Source organism: Aphelocoma coerulescens, chromosome 8 (genome assembly GCF_041296385.1).
Source record: "Aphelocoma coerulescens isolate FSJ_1873_10779 chromosome 8, UR_Acoe_1.0, whole genome shotgun sequence".
Classification (NCBI taxonomy): Eukaryota; Metazoa; Chordata; class Aves; order Passeriformes; family Corvidae; genus Aphelocoma; species Aphelocoma coerulescens.
Window position 1 is genome coordinate 13,287,395 of NC_091022.1, and position 16,084 is coordinate 13,303,478.

At 35.0% G+C, this 16,084-nt stretch overlaps 1 protein-coding gene across 4 annotated transcripts in view; it reads left to right on the forward strand.

Annotated features, from left to right (window-relative positions):
- COL11A1 (collagen type XI alpha 1 chain) overlaps positions 1-16,084 on the forward strand; it is a 132,941-nt gene that overhangs the window by 14,346 nt on the left and 102,511 nt on the right. For all 4 annotated transcript variants that reach the window (XM_069023255.1, XM_069023256.1, XM_069023257.1 and 1 more), the window contains exons 2-4: positions 1,511-1,678; positions 5,681-5,894; positions 8,311-8,473. In XM_069023255.1, the coding sequence (XP_068879356.1) occupies positions 1,511-1,678; positions 5,681-5,894; positions 8,311-8,473 (545 nt within the window). The remainder of the gene's footprint in view (positions 1-1,510; positions 1,679-5,680; positions 5,895-8,310; positions 8,474-16,084) is intronic.

Genomic DNA, 16,084 nt, shown 5'->3' on the forward strand with positions numbered 1-16,084 from the left:
ATTCCCAATGTGCTAGCTTGCAACAAACACTGGCTATTTAGTTTATGTTTGATAACACAATGGTGATCCGATGTGAAAAGGAAATGAAAAATTGCAAGATGTGAGGGGAAATTTAAAAAGTTCACAAGCATTGTCTTGTGAGTATATTTTAAGACATTAGAAGTTATGTGCATTCTAGGCTGACTGAGAAAACAAAGATTGGTTTAACCACAAAGTTGAGTTTTTCGTATTTGGCAGTGTCAGGAGATGAATAGGATGAGCTAGTTAAACTTAACTTTGTTCACATCTGTGCAAGCAGTTGTTTAAATAGTTGAATATTCACAGGCAGTGAATTTTGGACCTTAAGCTAATATTTGTTGACATGTAAAATGAATGATAACAGACAATAAATCAGCTATAGTTAATGCCACAGTAGTTCAAAGATGTGAAGTCAGATTTACCAAGCTCATTTCTCAGCTTTAACATTGAAAGTAATTTAAAACTTTTTCTTTCCAAATAAAGTGGTCATGATTTTGTCAACATAAAAACAGTGGAATAGTCCCAGTGAAAAAAAGTCTACTGAAATTCTGTTTCCACTCAAAAAAATTAAAAAAGCCATGATCTGAAGGGAGTATGAGAATGAGCCCCTTAATTTTTCTCAAGAGAAAAGATATGCAATATGCTGTTTTCTCTCACTGCCTGTCTTGAAGTGCTTGTCCATTCAGTACTTTGCCCTTTTGCCATGCAGAACTTTTATATATTAAGGCTTTTTGTTGGCTTTACATATAGAGATATATATATATATGTATGCAGGCTTTTTTGTTTGTTTTAATTTGCATCAATATCATAACAGCTCTGGATTTCAACTTTAGGTTGTTAGACACTGAGTATGGAAGCAATCTTACTGTACTTGGTCTCTAAAGTACAACCCAGTCAATTTGCATTTTAACTTGGAAATAATGAAAGACTGCAATTCTGTCCATTTAGTCCTTGCAGGAAAAGCAGGTACATTTTTCGTTCTCTAGCTTGGATGTGAAATTCCTTATCCCTTAGTGTCTGAGAAAGCAGTTATATGTAATCAGAATATATTTTATTGTTAGCAACAGAAAATTTTGTGGTAGCAGATTATCAGTAGCTAAATGCTTCTGAAAATTTTGTGCAAACTTTGAAAATCAGTTCCACTTCTCAGAAATCACTCATTAAAAGCATGTATTGGAAGTTTCAATTAGCAAGATCCCCAGCATTTGCAATTGGTGATTTTCAGTGTGTAGTCAAGTAGTTTGAAAATCTGATCATAAAAATTGCATTTGATGGGATGAACTCTTACATATTTAAAAATGCATAATCCTGTTAAAATAATATTATGGTGTAGGAGTAATGTGCAATAAGTCAAAATAGGATGCAGCTACTGCTCTGATTAGACACCTACTTTTGCAAAGGAATTAAAGCCTTTTTGGAGGCTGCATACCATAGACATGCAAGATGAGTAATCCTTTTTGTTGTTTGTTGTTTGTTTTTTTAACCTTGTCAGCTGAACCCGTTGATGTGCTAAAAGCATTAGAATTTCACAATTCCCCAGAAGGAGTAACAAGAACAGCAGGATTTTGCACAAACAGAAGGAATTCAAAAGGATCGGATGTTGCTTACAGAGTTTCAAAAACTGCACAGCTGAGTGCCCCAACAAAGCAGCTGTACCCAGGTAAGATTGGCAGAAAGCTGTTATTTTTGTACATTACCTTGCTGCCTAGGTTTTCATGGTCTCTAAAGCAAAGCATGTGGTCTGTTATCAATAGCACAAAACACTTCTGTTGTCCCCACAGTTGGGCCTGCATATGGATGGCAGGGTGGGCTCTCTATCCACCAAATAAGTTGGTTTTCATTGCCTTCAGTTATAAAGCTCTTTGTCAAGTTCTGCCACTGCTGAAATTGACTTGTAAGTCATACTACCTGTTCTCTCATGATGCTATCTGATGGAAACCTTATTTGATGGCTTTGGCAAGTGTTCTCCTGTTTTGGTAGTGCATTTAAGAGCAGTAGTAGTTCCTGGAGTAATGCTGCAGTGGTAGAAATGAGTTGTGGTTGGCCATTGCAAAATCATTTCCAGAAGTACCATCTGTTAAGAATTACCTCAGAATATCTGGGTATTTGGGGGACTAAACAAGGCTAGTTGTGGATAGCTGGTAATGTGATTCCATCTTCTCTCAGGTTTCTCTAAAATGGAATAGTCAAATTTGGGGAGATTCTTTGGATGTTACTGAGAGACTTATATTCCGTTATTTTGCTGTCACTTGTCACTTGACTCAAACTGTTGAGGAAAATGATAGTAAGAATATTAAAACCCAAAATCATTGAAGATTTAAATTTTCTGTTTTGACACATTTGTAGAGTTTGACCAAGTCATACAGAATACATACAGGTAAGAAGTGGCCAAGAGAAATACTTTCTTTTTTTTTGTCCTTCAGAGTAGCAATCATATAGATACCACTCAGATCTAGAAAAGGATAAAATGTACTTTATTTTCTAGTAATGTGTTCCCAGAGCAACATGAGAAACAGCTATAACAGTTCAAGAGTAACTTATGTGTTCCCTTAATTCATCACTTATTATTTATGGAAGAAGATCAAAGCAAAATTCACTACAGATATAATATTTATATTATTTTTTAACACAGTTCCTTGGGTTTGAATTTATCCTCTCAACTAAGTTGAATAGAAAATGTCCTGCTGTCCTTTACATTAGTAAAAATCCATCAAAACAATTTTTTGGAGGTGGTTATGGTAGTTACTTCCTTTTCAATCTTGTGGAACAGGTGTTCTCTTGCCTCACCAGAAGAAATCCTTGTATTTCAGATTATTCTTAAAGAAATTTGAGTGATCATGTCCCTTTTTCTTAGTGCTCTGTAGCAGTGGAAAGACTATAGAAGATATCCAAGATAAGACCAAGTTGTGAGATATCATTTCAGCCAAACAATACAAGTTGTAACACATCCCATCTTTGCTTTCATCTAACTCCTATAACTCATCAGGAAGTACAATATATCCATCAATTTATCCACCTTTTAAAAAATGAATTTAATATTATTTACCAACTTCCCAGAGTATAATGGACTTTGATTTCACTGACTAGAAGACATTATATGGTTGTAATATGTAAACTGCTTAGATTTTGTTATACTGTTGTTGTACATGCTCTTAGTTATCTTTTACAAAAGCATGAAGGAATGATAACCCAAATATATAAAAATATTTTTCTAGATATTTTCCCTCCAATTCTTACTGTTATTTATTGTTCAAATAGGACCATTCCAATTAACAAGAAATTTAAAAGTATTTGAGAAGGCTCTGATATGTATTCCAGATGTGTGTCCAAGAACTGTATATGCATATAGTTTTATATGTTAGATGCAATATATACAGTTTTACATGTTTAAATGTCATTTATTTTTTGGCTTTTTCAATCACAACTGTGTTTGGAGGAATTTTTTTTTTTATGATTACCCAAAGTAGATTCAAGATAAAACATTTGGGAATATTATGTCATAGCAGTGATGACAGAAACTACTGAACTGAGACACATGACTCATTTTCAGTCACCTTTCTTAGCTCACTTTTATTCCCCCTCAGATGTTAAGTCTAGACAAGCTGAATTATTATCACCTGCCTTAAGCATTTTCAACATATCTTTCAGATTAACAATGCAGATAGGGCAAGTGGTCAGTGCTTTTCAAATAGTTTCTTTGGCCTTTGTTGACAGTCATCTTCTCTCTCGTCCATTTTTTTGTCATCTATTTGCTCTGACATTAGGAGGTATAGTGTACAGTTTAATTTACCCTGTCATGAAAAATCTTTACCAGCAACTCACCAGAGTAAATGGAATGTTTCCTATCTGTTGAGTTTTGATCCCTTCAAAATAAGACGTCAACATGATGTATAAGCATGGTCTATATTGCTACAGTGTTTCAACAAGCTTCCATAAAAAAGTTCAAAAAAAGAAAGCACATAAAGTATCATTGCAGCAGACAATATAAAAAATATAAGACTAGGGGGTTCTGATTTAAAAGGATAGTATGTCACTTAAAGAGCAAGGAAAATTCTATGCATTTTGTTTACATATTGCAATTCAAGAAGTAAAAACTTGTCTTCATGGAAGAATTTAGGATCTTTGGAGTTTTCCCACAGTATCTGTCTTGGAAACGATCTTATATTTTCTCTGTTGGAAGAAGAAATTCCAAAATCAGAGTTTGATGAATTCTTACATGCTTTAATTCATTAGAAAACCACAAGATATTATTTTATTAAAGCTTGTTCTATTATTATATTAAAATGCTTAAGAATATTTAACCACTCTCCTGCACACAAAGCTGCAGCTATATTCATTGCCAATGTTATTAATAGATTCTCATCTATTTCTTGCATGTCAAATTGCAGCTGAAGCCACATGGATCCAGAGCATATTCTGAATTTTAGAATCTCAGTCTTACACTTTGTTTGTTGTTAAGCCTAGTAGAGTTCCATATCAAGTGAAATGCAGATTTACCACAAGATTCAACAGGAGCAGTACTTCAGTACTTCCTTTATAAGCAATATCTTCCTTTATAAGCTATATTTTCAATTTTGTTTAGTTTTAGTTGTAAAGGTGGAAACAGTGTTTGATATATTATCTCTACTTCAAAGACAAGGCATCAGGGAATAAATGAAAATTAATATTCTTTGATTTTGCTTAAATCTCCCATTAAATGGAACTAGTAATGTATTTTTTCAATGTTATGCACAATGTAATTCTAGAAAGACCCAAATATATTTTGTGGGAGAGAAAGTAAAATAAATTGTTATCAAGGGCTGTTGAAGTACCCAGGAGTCTTACTTGCTATGATACTGATGCTTATTATGTTGAGTGAAATTGTAGTGCACAATTTTAAATTAGAAGATTGCTAAACAGAAGATGAATTTAAAAAGCAATGAATGTGAAACTACACTTGTTCTTTCATAGCTTGTGTTATTGCATGAGTTCACAATAGATTTAGAGCACCTCTCCTAAAAGACAGGCTGAGAGAACTGGGCTCGTTCAGCCTGGAAGAGAGAAGGCTCCGAGAAGACCCCATTATGGGGGGGGATCCTTCAGTAACCTTTAAGTATTCTTGAGCCTTTCAATACTTAAAGGGATTAAAAAAGAGGGATGGGGACTATTTACATGGGCAGATAGTGATAGGACAAGGGAGAATGGCTTCAAAGTAAATGAGGAGAGAGCAGTATTGGATGTTACAAAGAAATTCTTTACTCAGAGAGTGGTGAGGCACTGGAACAGGTTGCCCAGAGAAGTTGTGGATGCTCCAAGCCTGAAAGTGTTCAAGGCCAGCTTGGATGAGGCCCTGAGCAACCTAGTGTGTGGCATCCCCACCATGTCAGGAGGCTGCACATGATCAGTTTTAAGGTCCCTTTCAACCCAAACTGTTCTATGATTGTATGATTTACAAGTTTTGTTTTTAAGAACCATTAAAGTATACATTTCAGAAATTAAAGTGAGACCAGAAGGAAAAAAAGACATAGAAAATGTTCCTAATATGATATTTTATGTACTCATTTTTGAGAATTAGAAAACCCCTGCCATTTGTATGCTGAATCCTTTGTGCTTATAGAAAAAAAATGTAAAAATGGTTTCATTTTTTCCGAATTTATAGTTGTATATATCACTTTGTTTACAGGTGGAGGTTTTCCAGAAGATTTTTCAATATTAATGACAGTAAAACCTAAAAAGGGTATTCAGTCTTTCCTTTTGTCTATCTACAATGAACAAGGAATTCAACAAGTAGGTGTTGAAGTTGGTAGATCCCCTGTCTTTCTATTTGAAGACCAAAATGGAAAACCTGCCCCAGAAGACTATCCTCTTTTCAGAACAGTCAACATTGCTGACGGCAAGTAAGTGTAAAATTTTAAAATGGAAAACACATTGCAGACCACTGTATAGGTGATTATGGTATTTATAAACAGTTTTCTTAAATATTTAAGTCAGTAACATGGTTTCTAGCTAGTTGGACTGGTGTAGTACAAAATTCGAGAAGCTTTGCAGCAGAATAAAGCTCCAGCTCCAAATGGTGTATACAGCTGTAAATGAAACAAACCACCTTTCTTATCTGCCATTTTTATAACTTGAGAGTGAGGAAATAATCAGAGAAGTTAAACCCACCCAAATTAAACCTGTGAAGATTCTTCCTTTGCAATATAGAGTCTCACTAAAGGAATTGTCTGGTCCATTTGAAGGTGGTAGGCAGAGTGAAGACAAGTTGACAAAACAGCACAGAATTTCTTCTATCCCAAGCCAAAACAGCTGATAAATAAAATGGTTTGAGATATGTATGTATAAGGAAATCCTATGTATAAGGAAATCCTATGTATAAAGAAATCAGGAAAGAATAAGGTGAACAATTAATCCCAAGTGCTGCAAGGATTCATACTGCACCCCCAGTAAAGGAATTAATCTCAAATACCTGTTTCATCAGTAATACAGTTGTTAATTTTTTGTAGCTTTGTAGACAAGCAGTCATTCTCTGGGAATGTCATTCTAGTGCTTGTAAAAGGACATTCTTTCAAAGGCTTTTTATTGTGCTGCAGCCCAAGAGAAGAAGGCACTGTCTTCAAAGATAGACAGAAATAAATTTTGTTAGAGCAAAAGGAAACAACTCAGTGAGGAAGGGCAAAAATTGAACTATAATGAAATATGTTTATAAAACAATAAAGAAGGAAAGAAAAAGAAAAAACCAATTGTCTCCTTGGCCTAGTATTACCGGACAATGGAATTATATGATGAAACCTAGACTTGATTCATTTCCCTAGCAGAAGGAGTGATTAAACAAAGCAGCATTTTTTTTTAATGGACTTTTGCTAAATAAGAAAGTTGTGACATAGAATTTCACCCAAAAATGTTGATAAACTGGCAGAAATGAAGAAATAAAAATTAACTTCGTTTGGTACAATTTCCTACAGTGAGACTATACAACTTCTAAATCAACTGGAGTCAATCCTATCCAAAGTGAGCTATGATTTCATGCTTTCAGCTTCTACACACTTTCAAAAGATAAGCCAACAATATTTTTCTGACTCAGCTATTTTATGAAGGATCTGGGACAACAATCTTCATCTCAAACTGAGATATATTTAAAAAGTGTGAATAATGTAATGTGCCTGAGGATGCATGGCCAGTTTGCTTTTATAATGATAATGTTTAACAGCATTCCAGAGAAAACATGGAATTACAGTTCTGGCTCAGTGACACTGTTTAGCAGTCAGATTCCATTAGCTTCAAGGTGTTCCTTTTGATACACAGAAGCTCTTTTTAACAATGATCTAAGCTTTCTCTCTGATTCAGGCAACCCTAATGCCACAAATGCCAACTAAAATAATTTGATTCCAGCCTTCCTCTTACCAGTCACTAGTATGACATACTTTACACTTTTTGCCCTGGTCTATCAAAGATTCTTTAACATTTTGCTTCATGCTGGATTACAGAGTGGTCTGCTGTTGTTCTTAAATATTTGTCATAGCAGAGAGACTCACTAAATTAATGTGATCTGTCATGATTATTGATAAAGTCTCATAAAGAACATAGTAGTGTTGGGCAAATCATACAAAATTTTACTCTCAAATATCTCTAAAATAAAGTCATTTGTCAGTACTCTGAATCACTTCCTTCACTGGTGACTATTATGTAGGCAGGGCTATTGTTGCAGGAACAGTGCCAAGTATTTGTAAATATATTTGTCTGGGAAAGCATCTATGTTGGAACTGTTGCATGTATTTGGAAAATCTCTGTATCTATGGAATACCTTCAAATAAACAAAAGAACATGGTAAAATTTTGGTGGTTGATCACACCAAAAAAATAGTAAATTTTAAATAATAAGTAATAACCTGCTGGCTTAATTATATTTGTACAAGTAATTTGAAAAATCAAAAAACACTTTCATAAAAAAGAATCTGCTGTCAGATCATTCAATCTATTAAAATGTTATCAATGCACTGGCTTCTGATTCAAGTTTGGTGATGTTCTCTGGTCAAAGTTGTAGGGAAGATCAGCTTGAGCTTCACCTCACAGAGGGTGTTCACAAGGAGCTGTGGATCAGATTCCCTTGTGCTGAGGGACAGAACGTATACTGCAAGTAGTCAAAACACTGTGTACATTGGAGTATGTATAAAAGAAGGAAATAAAAGGAGACATTTAAAATTTTATCTGTGAATTAATTGGTGCACCATCTGCTATATACTGATTTGATGAGAACACAATGACCTAGTTTTAAAAACATAAACTGCAGTAGAATTTTATTGGGTTTTTTTAATAGGTGGCATCGAGTAGCTATCAGTGTGGAGAAAAAGAGTGTTACAATGATTGTTGACTGTAACAAAAAAACTACAAAACCACTTGACAGAAGTGACAAAACAGTTGTGGACACCAATGGCATCACTGTCTTTGGAACCAGGATTCTGGATGAAGAAGTTTTTGAGGTACAGAACAATAATGAACAAATGGAATTGAGTTATTTTGTATTGAGTGTCATGCTTAATGCAAACCAGAATAATCTTTTAGGTCAAATGCTGGTATAATGTAGAAACTTTAATTTATAGAACCTGTTATGATAGGCTGAAATAAAAGAGAAGTAAAAGAGGGAAGTATATTGTTGGAAGATTTGATGCATTTTTCTGTCCTTTTTGTTGTACCTGGAAGGCAGTTGCTTTTTTTGTCTTTCTGCCTAATATTGAGATACCTGATATATTTGGGAGAATTAATCAGGGACAGTTGTGTAGTATAACACTGAATCATTTTACTTCTGTCTCTCTTAAACAATTGCAAATATTTGTGTATGCTAACAGTATCTGAGAGCAGGGGAGAAGGACCTGGAAAGTTTTCTGTGTAATATGAATCCGTTATAGTGTTTATCCCACTTATTACTCTTTCCAGTAAATGGAACATACGTTGGCAATAAGGACATATATGTTTCCATCGTTTACTGGCCAAGAAGTACATATAGGAAGGGTAAAATGCCTTTAAGGAAGTATGTAACTGCCAGTCAGGAGGCCTTTCTGGGTAGAATCCTTATGTCAACAATTATTTTTACAGACTAATTATGAAGCTTCTTAGATCTACACTACTGAGTTTCTTCTATAACCTTGTTATACAATGGTTAAAATTGAGAAATTTAAAAATGAAAAATGAGAAATTACAGATTGGTAGTTATTTCATCTACAGAACATCTGTGCTCTATAAATGGTTTTCATCCTAGCTTTAAGCAGAACGTATGCTGGAGAAGCTGCATAGATATCAAGAGGAGAAATATGAATTTTGAGTATAACATTGTGGCATTGTTATTTTTGTTTTCCATGGACGTGATGAACTGTGGGCCTTTTGAATATGGAAATTTCTGGGGTGATTTACTGGATCAATCAGTATGATATGTTTGGTATTTGCAGCCTAATTCACCTGTAGTCCCCAAGAGAGTTTGAACATCTGAGGAACATTATTTTCCATTTGAAGATGTATTCCACAGATGCCTCTCTCTGGGATGTGACAAAGGTTTTTGGTCTTCTCATCGGATAATTACTTTAAATTTTCACTTGGTTTTTTTTCTTAGTTGAGAAACCAGGTTCCCCAATATATGGTTTTGACAAAAAACTGTCAAAAATGTGTGCAATATGAATATGCATAAGCAAAAAAGAATTCAGAGAAAAATAAAGTTAGATAAATTGATTTTTTTGTGTTTGTGTTTTCATGTGATTTTAGATTATAATAGAAACTAAGGCAACAGGGCCTGACTTGTTCTTGCAAAATTTGTAGCCAGTTAAAAAGCTGTCGAGGAGGAAAATGCACAATAACTAAGCATTGATGTTTGGTTTGTTTAACTCAGTGCAATCACTAAATAAAAATATCTGTCTGAACTTTCAGAGGTTCTGAAATGATCAAACATAGCTGTTTGGAAATAATTTTTTATGATATGTGCATAAAGGGAGATATTTATTTTATCATTTACATTAAAAGATGGGTAGAATGCAATATTTTTTTGGTGAGCAACTGTTGGAAGAGCCAATAAGGTTGGAGTGAGACATAGCTTAGCAAATTGAAATTAGCACTTAAATCAGAATTACCAGATAACTGAAGAAACTCAAAAATAACCCTGAATTTTTCTTGAAGTCAAACTTGTGTGACATCAACATGGGCACAAGGATATAACTTTAAGAGAATTTGCTAGAATGAGTTAAAATTACTTTTGTCCAAGCATGTTGTCACTTGTGGAAGGATGGAAAAGGAAGGTAGTGGTGGCTGCTTCTCAGACAAATATTTTTTCTGAAATCTCATGCACTGACATGGCAAGTCAGTGCTTCAATTCCAGCTGAGACACACTAAGAAAGAGGCCTTGGACTCACTAAATAAATTGTGCAGCTGTCTGTAAGGTCAATTTAGAGGCTGAATCTTAACATTCAGTACTGAGAACAGCAACATTTCTACCTTTTCTAGCCTCACTGTACATTTCTGGATTTCTTCAGTGATCAGGTTTTCTAAAAGTGCACCTCTTCTCTCTTTTTTTATTCAGAAAAATCAGTTACCATCTTGTAAGTCTGGTCTTGAAATTAATGGGGGGTTAGATTAAGTCTGAAGTCTTACTTAAATTAGAAGCTTGCAATCCTTGCTTTTGGGATAGGTTTCTGCTTTCTCTTTTACTGTACAGTCACCATGGATTAATTTATACCTGTGTTCAATTACCTGAATCTGTAGGTAAAACGTGCATGTTGAAATTAGAACGTACCTCAAAAGTTTAAACAAAATACTGGGCCATATACATTTTTAATGGATCATAGAATCATAGACCATCCTGAGTTGGAAGGGACCCACAAGGATCATCGTGGCCAACTCCTGGCCCTGCACAGGCCAGACTGCCCAGGAATCACACCATGTGCCTGAGAGCATTGTCCAAATGCTTCTTGAACTCTGCCAGGCTGGTGCTGTGACCACTTGCCTGGGGAGCCTGTGACAATGCCCAACCACCCTCTGGGTGAAGAAACTTTTCCTGATATCCAGCCTAAACCTCCCCTGACACAGCTCCATGCCATTCCCTCGGGTCCTATCACTGTGACCACAGAGAAGAGATCAGTGCCTGCCCCTTCCTCTTCCCCTCTCAAGGAAGTTGCAGACTGCGATGAGGTCTCACCTCTGTCTCCTCTTCTCTAGGGTGAACAAGGCAAGTGACCTCTGTCCTAAGTCTGGCCAAACAAAACATAATCTGGTTCATTTTGAGTTTGTCTACTGTTTTTCTACTCTAAACAGCGTTCTTGTTTTATTTACAAGAATTTATCCATCCCTTAGTTACTGCTGCTACAATTTCTAAAGTTTGGTGCTGTTTCCTGAAATCTGTCCCTGCTTGAGAGTGTCATGATTGTGTGTTACATGTTCTGTTTTTCTCATTCATGGCAGCTCAGAGTGACATTTGGTGATTTCATGGGTCTCCTTGTTAGTATTTCTGTGTTTTGAACCCTGCTGTTTCTTGAGACCACAATAGTCACTGAAGATACACAAAACACAATGTGTCCTATTCTGTGTGCAGGAAATTCCAGAAGTTATCTAGTCATGACATTAGATTTAACTGTTTAAGGCTTAAAACTGTATACTACAGACTTTTCATATGACATTTATAGCCTTTGTTAGCTTAAATGTAGGAAGCCCCTAAAGACAAATACCTTTTGTAATCCACAGCTCACAGTGTCTGAAGGATTAATATTGTATCCATGCATCACAGAGGCTGTTATATCTTGGGTAATAATGATATTATTTTTACTCATAGTAAGCCAATGATTTGGTCACAGGAGCAGTGGAGCACTCTTCAGTCTCCTCAGACTGAATGGATATTTAAAATGTGGAAATAATAACCTGTAGATAAATATAATGAAGTCTTACACTTCTGTGACCTACTAATTGAAGATGATAGTGTTTCTTTTTGGTCTTGAACCAAGGTATGCAGCATAACACAACTGCACCAAACCCAGCTGCATCTCTAAGGTAACTCACTCCCACTGAAAGCAGAGTTCAGCCCTGTCAGAATCAGTGCTGTGAACAATTAGATACATCCGATGTTCCTGTTCCCTTAGAGGGTGCATCTAAGCCTCTCTGAGCTCTGGTGTACACAAATGAGTCCAAAACAGGTATTATTATATTACATTTTTCTGACCTCCTCACAACTTGACTGTATCTTTTGAAGAAGGAATTACTCTTTCAGTCATATTGTTCTAACATATTTGCATGGATCATTCATTTAGAATCTTCAGAATTAATATTGTTCCTGTGAAGAATGTTTCACACTTACTTTCAAACAATGCTACACCCCAGTGGCTCAAATATTCTTCTTTTTTTCTAATTATGTTATTTTAAGTTTGTAATACAAGATTTAACTAAATTAAATTCTTGACCATTTCAATTTCTTTTTTTTTTTTTTTGTTCTCAATATTGACCTCCATTTTCTAGGCAGTTGTGCTATCCTTGTTCTGATTCTGGCAGTCTGACTATTACTAGCACAAGAATATGTTATAGCACACTGGGAAATTTTAAGTGCATACATTTTAATCGATGTGACATGACCTAATGACGTAACTTCCCCATGAAAAACAATATTTTCTGAGTAAATAAGCATACTGGGTGTCCAGAGATCAAGTAGATCACTGAAAGAAGGAAAGGGCTGATTAGTGTCCTAAGAACATGATAAATGGCTGCCAAATTCACTGATTCTGTATATCCAAAACACACAATATTCTTTGGTAAATTTACCTACTGGTGCTAAAGCTAAGAGGCATTTTTTTTAGCAGTGCTGTTAGAAAGAATTTGGTTTAGCTTTAAAAGCAAATATAAAGTATTTTCTAAATCTAGTGGGGTGTTGTGTGTTTTATATGAGAAAATTCCAGTTTGGAGTTGCCTGCTGCTCATCCCTGAATATAAGTGCTAATCTGAGGTTTTATGACATTGTGCTTTTTTAATACGGACATCAGTATCATGTTAAAAACAAGATCGTGAATTCAAGCAAGCACTAAGCATCAGGTGCATACAAATGATGAGAAGCAAATTATAAACCATGAATGCATCTTAAAATAATAAAATTATGCTGTCTAGAAACTGTATTATTATTAACTGCCAAATTATGAGACCTTCATTTGCACTGCTAAGCCCTTGCTCACTGAAGTGAATCTTTTGATATCACTGGGACTAATTTGTAAATGCTTGTTTTTGAAAGACTGTCACAACATTCCTCAAACTTTTGCATGTGTCTTTTGAAATTATTGTCTTCTGTGTTTTCAAATACATATTGCAAGAACAGCTGGTTTGTAAGTGCTTGCTGCAAAAAAGAGAATTCCCAAAATGCAAACCAAAAAAAAAGAAAAAAGAAAAAGAATGACAAAAAGAGTGAGATGCTTGTACATGGGTGCATGGCACCTAGTAAAAGAATTTTGAATTGTATCCATAGAAATATGTTTGTAGCTTAAATGTTTTATAAATAATAGGGATCTTTTTATTCTTTGCCAGCTTTAAGGATTTGTCACTCCTCATTTAGTACTATTGGTGTGAACAATACAAGTTTTTTATAAGTGTTTTATAATAAGTTAATAACTAACAGAGTCTTTATGCAGATGTTTCCTTATAGACACCATTTTTCCTTCAAAACTTCACGTCAGACCAACACCATAATTTTTTAGGCACTTTGCTTTAAATTAGTATAACAAGACAAAATCTGATGTATAAGATTCTCATTTAAAGTCAATGAAAGCTTTAACAGAACAGAGTTTGTGGATTAAATCCTTGCAGTAATACTTGTTAATAAAGGGTTTAGATTTTGATACTAGTCATGAATCTGTTCTCATGAAAAAAGCACTAATACACTTGTGTACAGCATGGGATTCCTTTAAATAGCCTGAGTGAGCAGCTGGAGATAGACTGAGGATGCCTTGGCAGCAATGTGGTTTAGCTGCAGAAGAGGACCCATCCCTCACATATCTGTAAGCATGGGAAGCCCCAGAGTGCAAGTGCAGACAGGAGCAGAATGGGTATTTGAGCAAATGTGAGCTTTACTGAGTGTTAGCTTTGCTGTACAGCTAAAGTAGAACAGAGAAGCCAGCCCAAAGCAAAGTGCCCCCCAGCACGGGGTGTGAACGAGGTGTCCTCACTATCCTCTGCTTCACACTGCCATGTGGAGCTGCAGCACCAGCTCATGGAGACACTGCCAAAATTTTTCCCATTATAGTAATTTAGTAATTGCTACTGACCCACTGACTATCTGTCAGACTAAAGAGAAATGTTTAATGTTCCAGGCAAAAATATTTACAATCAACCTTTTAGATATCAACACCAGAGTAACTGGCCAATGTGAGCACTGAGAAGTAAAAAGAAACCCAACACAAAAAGAAAAGCAAAGCAAAGCAGACAATTTTTCCATTTCAGAGGCAAGTAATAAAAAACCAGCATTTCTTACAAAAGCTTTCTATTTGGCTTTTTTTGTTTTTCTTTATACTTTTTTATCTCAAAGAATGGTGATTGGGTGTTTATTAATTTTTTATAGTATTTCCAAACAAATTTTTGATCAATGAACAAAAATCTAGTTTCCCTTCCTTATTTTTGGAAGCAGGAGGTAGAGAGAAGAAGAAAGCAAAGTTCTGGTAATTTATTGGAATTCAAGTTCATTTTCAAGGAATGTTCCCAAGAAGCAGAGGAATTGTCATTTAACTAAACTGTCCGTAATTACATTAAAAATTAACAACCTGGGATCAAAAAATGCAGCATGCTGCATCAGTTTCAAAATAATTAACAGATAGGATTTATTATCACCTCTTTTATTATTGTGTCTAATACATTTCATTTTCAAACAACAGTTGTAAATAAGGTTTCAAAAGACATGAAAATGGAAAAGATTTGCAGATCTTTTATCTAGAAATAGGATGTCCTTGGGCACACGTGCGTGCCTGTGTCTATGTACACTTGCTGTTATATAGTCATTGTAGTAAAATCTAATCTCTCAGCCAAGAATTGCAGTTGACTTTGTGAACAGCTATGTTATGAAGGTTAAAAATTATAATTGGTATATCAACCTATTTCTTAACCAAGCTGAATTTATCCTTCTATAAGCATGGTATTTCAAAGAATCAAGAAGACATTGATTTCTGTGGAAACTTTGACCCGTACAGTATTCTGCTTTCACAATTTATTGCTTTTACAGTGCTTCAGTCTGGCAGGCTCTAAACATCTTTCTCTAGCTATATTATGCAATGGGCCTGGGTTATGGAATATTATATTAAAAGCTCCTGGAATTCCTCAATCCCTCAGATCTTTGCAGGAAGATTAAATGAATTCTGCAGCAGGTTTTTCTAAATTCTATAGTAATAATATCCGTGCTGTCTAGACTTTTGTTCTTTGGAGCCTGTAGCTGTACTATCACATAACTAATTAGAGAAAGTTGGCACAAAACACCCAGGTTAGGGTATTTGTGCTGATTTCTGCTCCTCTACTGAAAAATTCACTTTGTACTTTTTTAGGCTTTAGCTGTAATATGAAAATGAAAGATACTGATTTTGTTATGAGTTGATTTAATGCTTAGCATTGATTTTGCTTTGCTTTTCTCAGCATTTATGTAAACATCTTTAAAATATAATTATCCTTATAAGCACATAAGAGGTACTAAGTTTATCCAGTGTGAATCAGGAAGATGGTATTTTGCTAATTCTAACCCTCACACTCTAGTTGTAGAAAGTATTTTTGAACCTTTAATAAATAAATTAGACATCTATGTAATTGCTGGGGGTTTTTTTGGTTTGTTGTTTTGATTTTTTTTTTTCCTGCACAGCTTCTGAAGTAATGCTTACCTGCAATTCCCTGGACGAAATCACTTTCACCTGGCAGGGTTATTTTTTTATTAAGATTCTTGTAAGAGAGATATCCCAAAATCTGCCTCTGAACTGCAGAGTTTCTTGTAGAACTAAGGAACTAGACCATTACAATTTTGAGTACTGGAAGAAAACATTATTTCTGCACTGATTTCTTTATACAGTGCCCTTACAGCCTTCTAAGAATTCCTACTTTTGCCTTTTTAATAA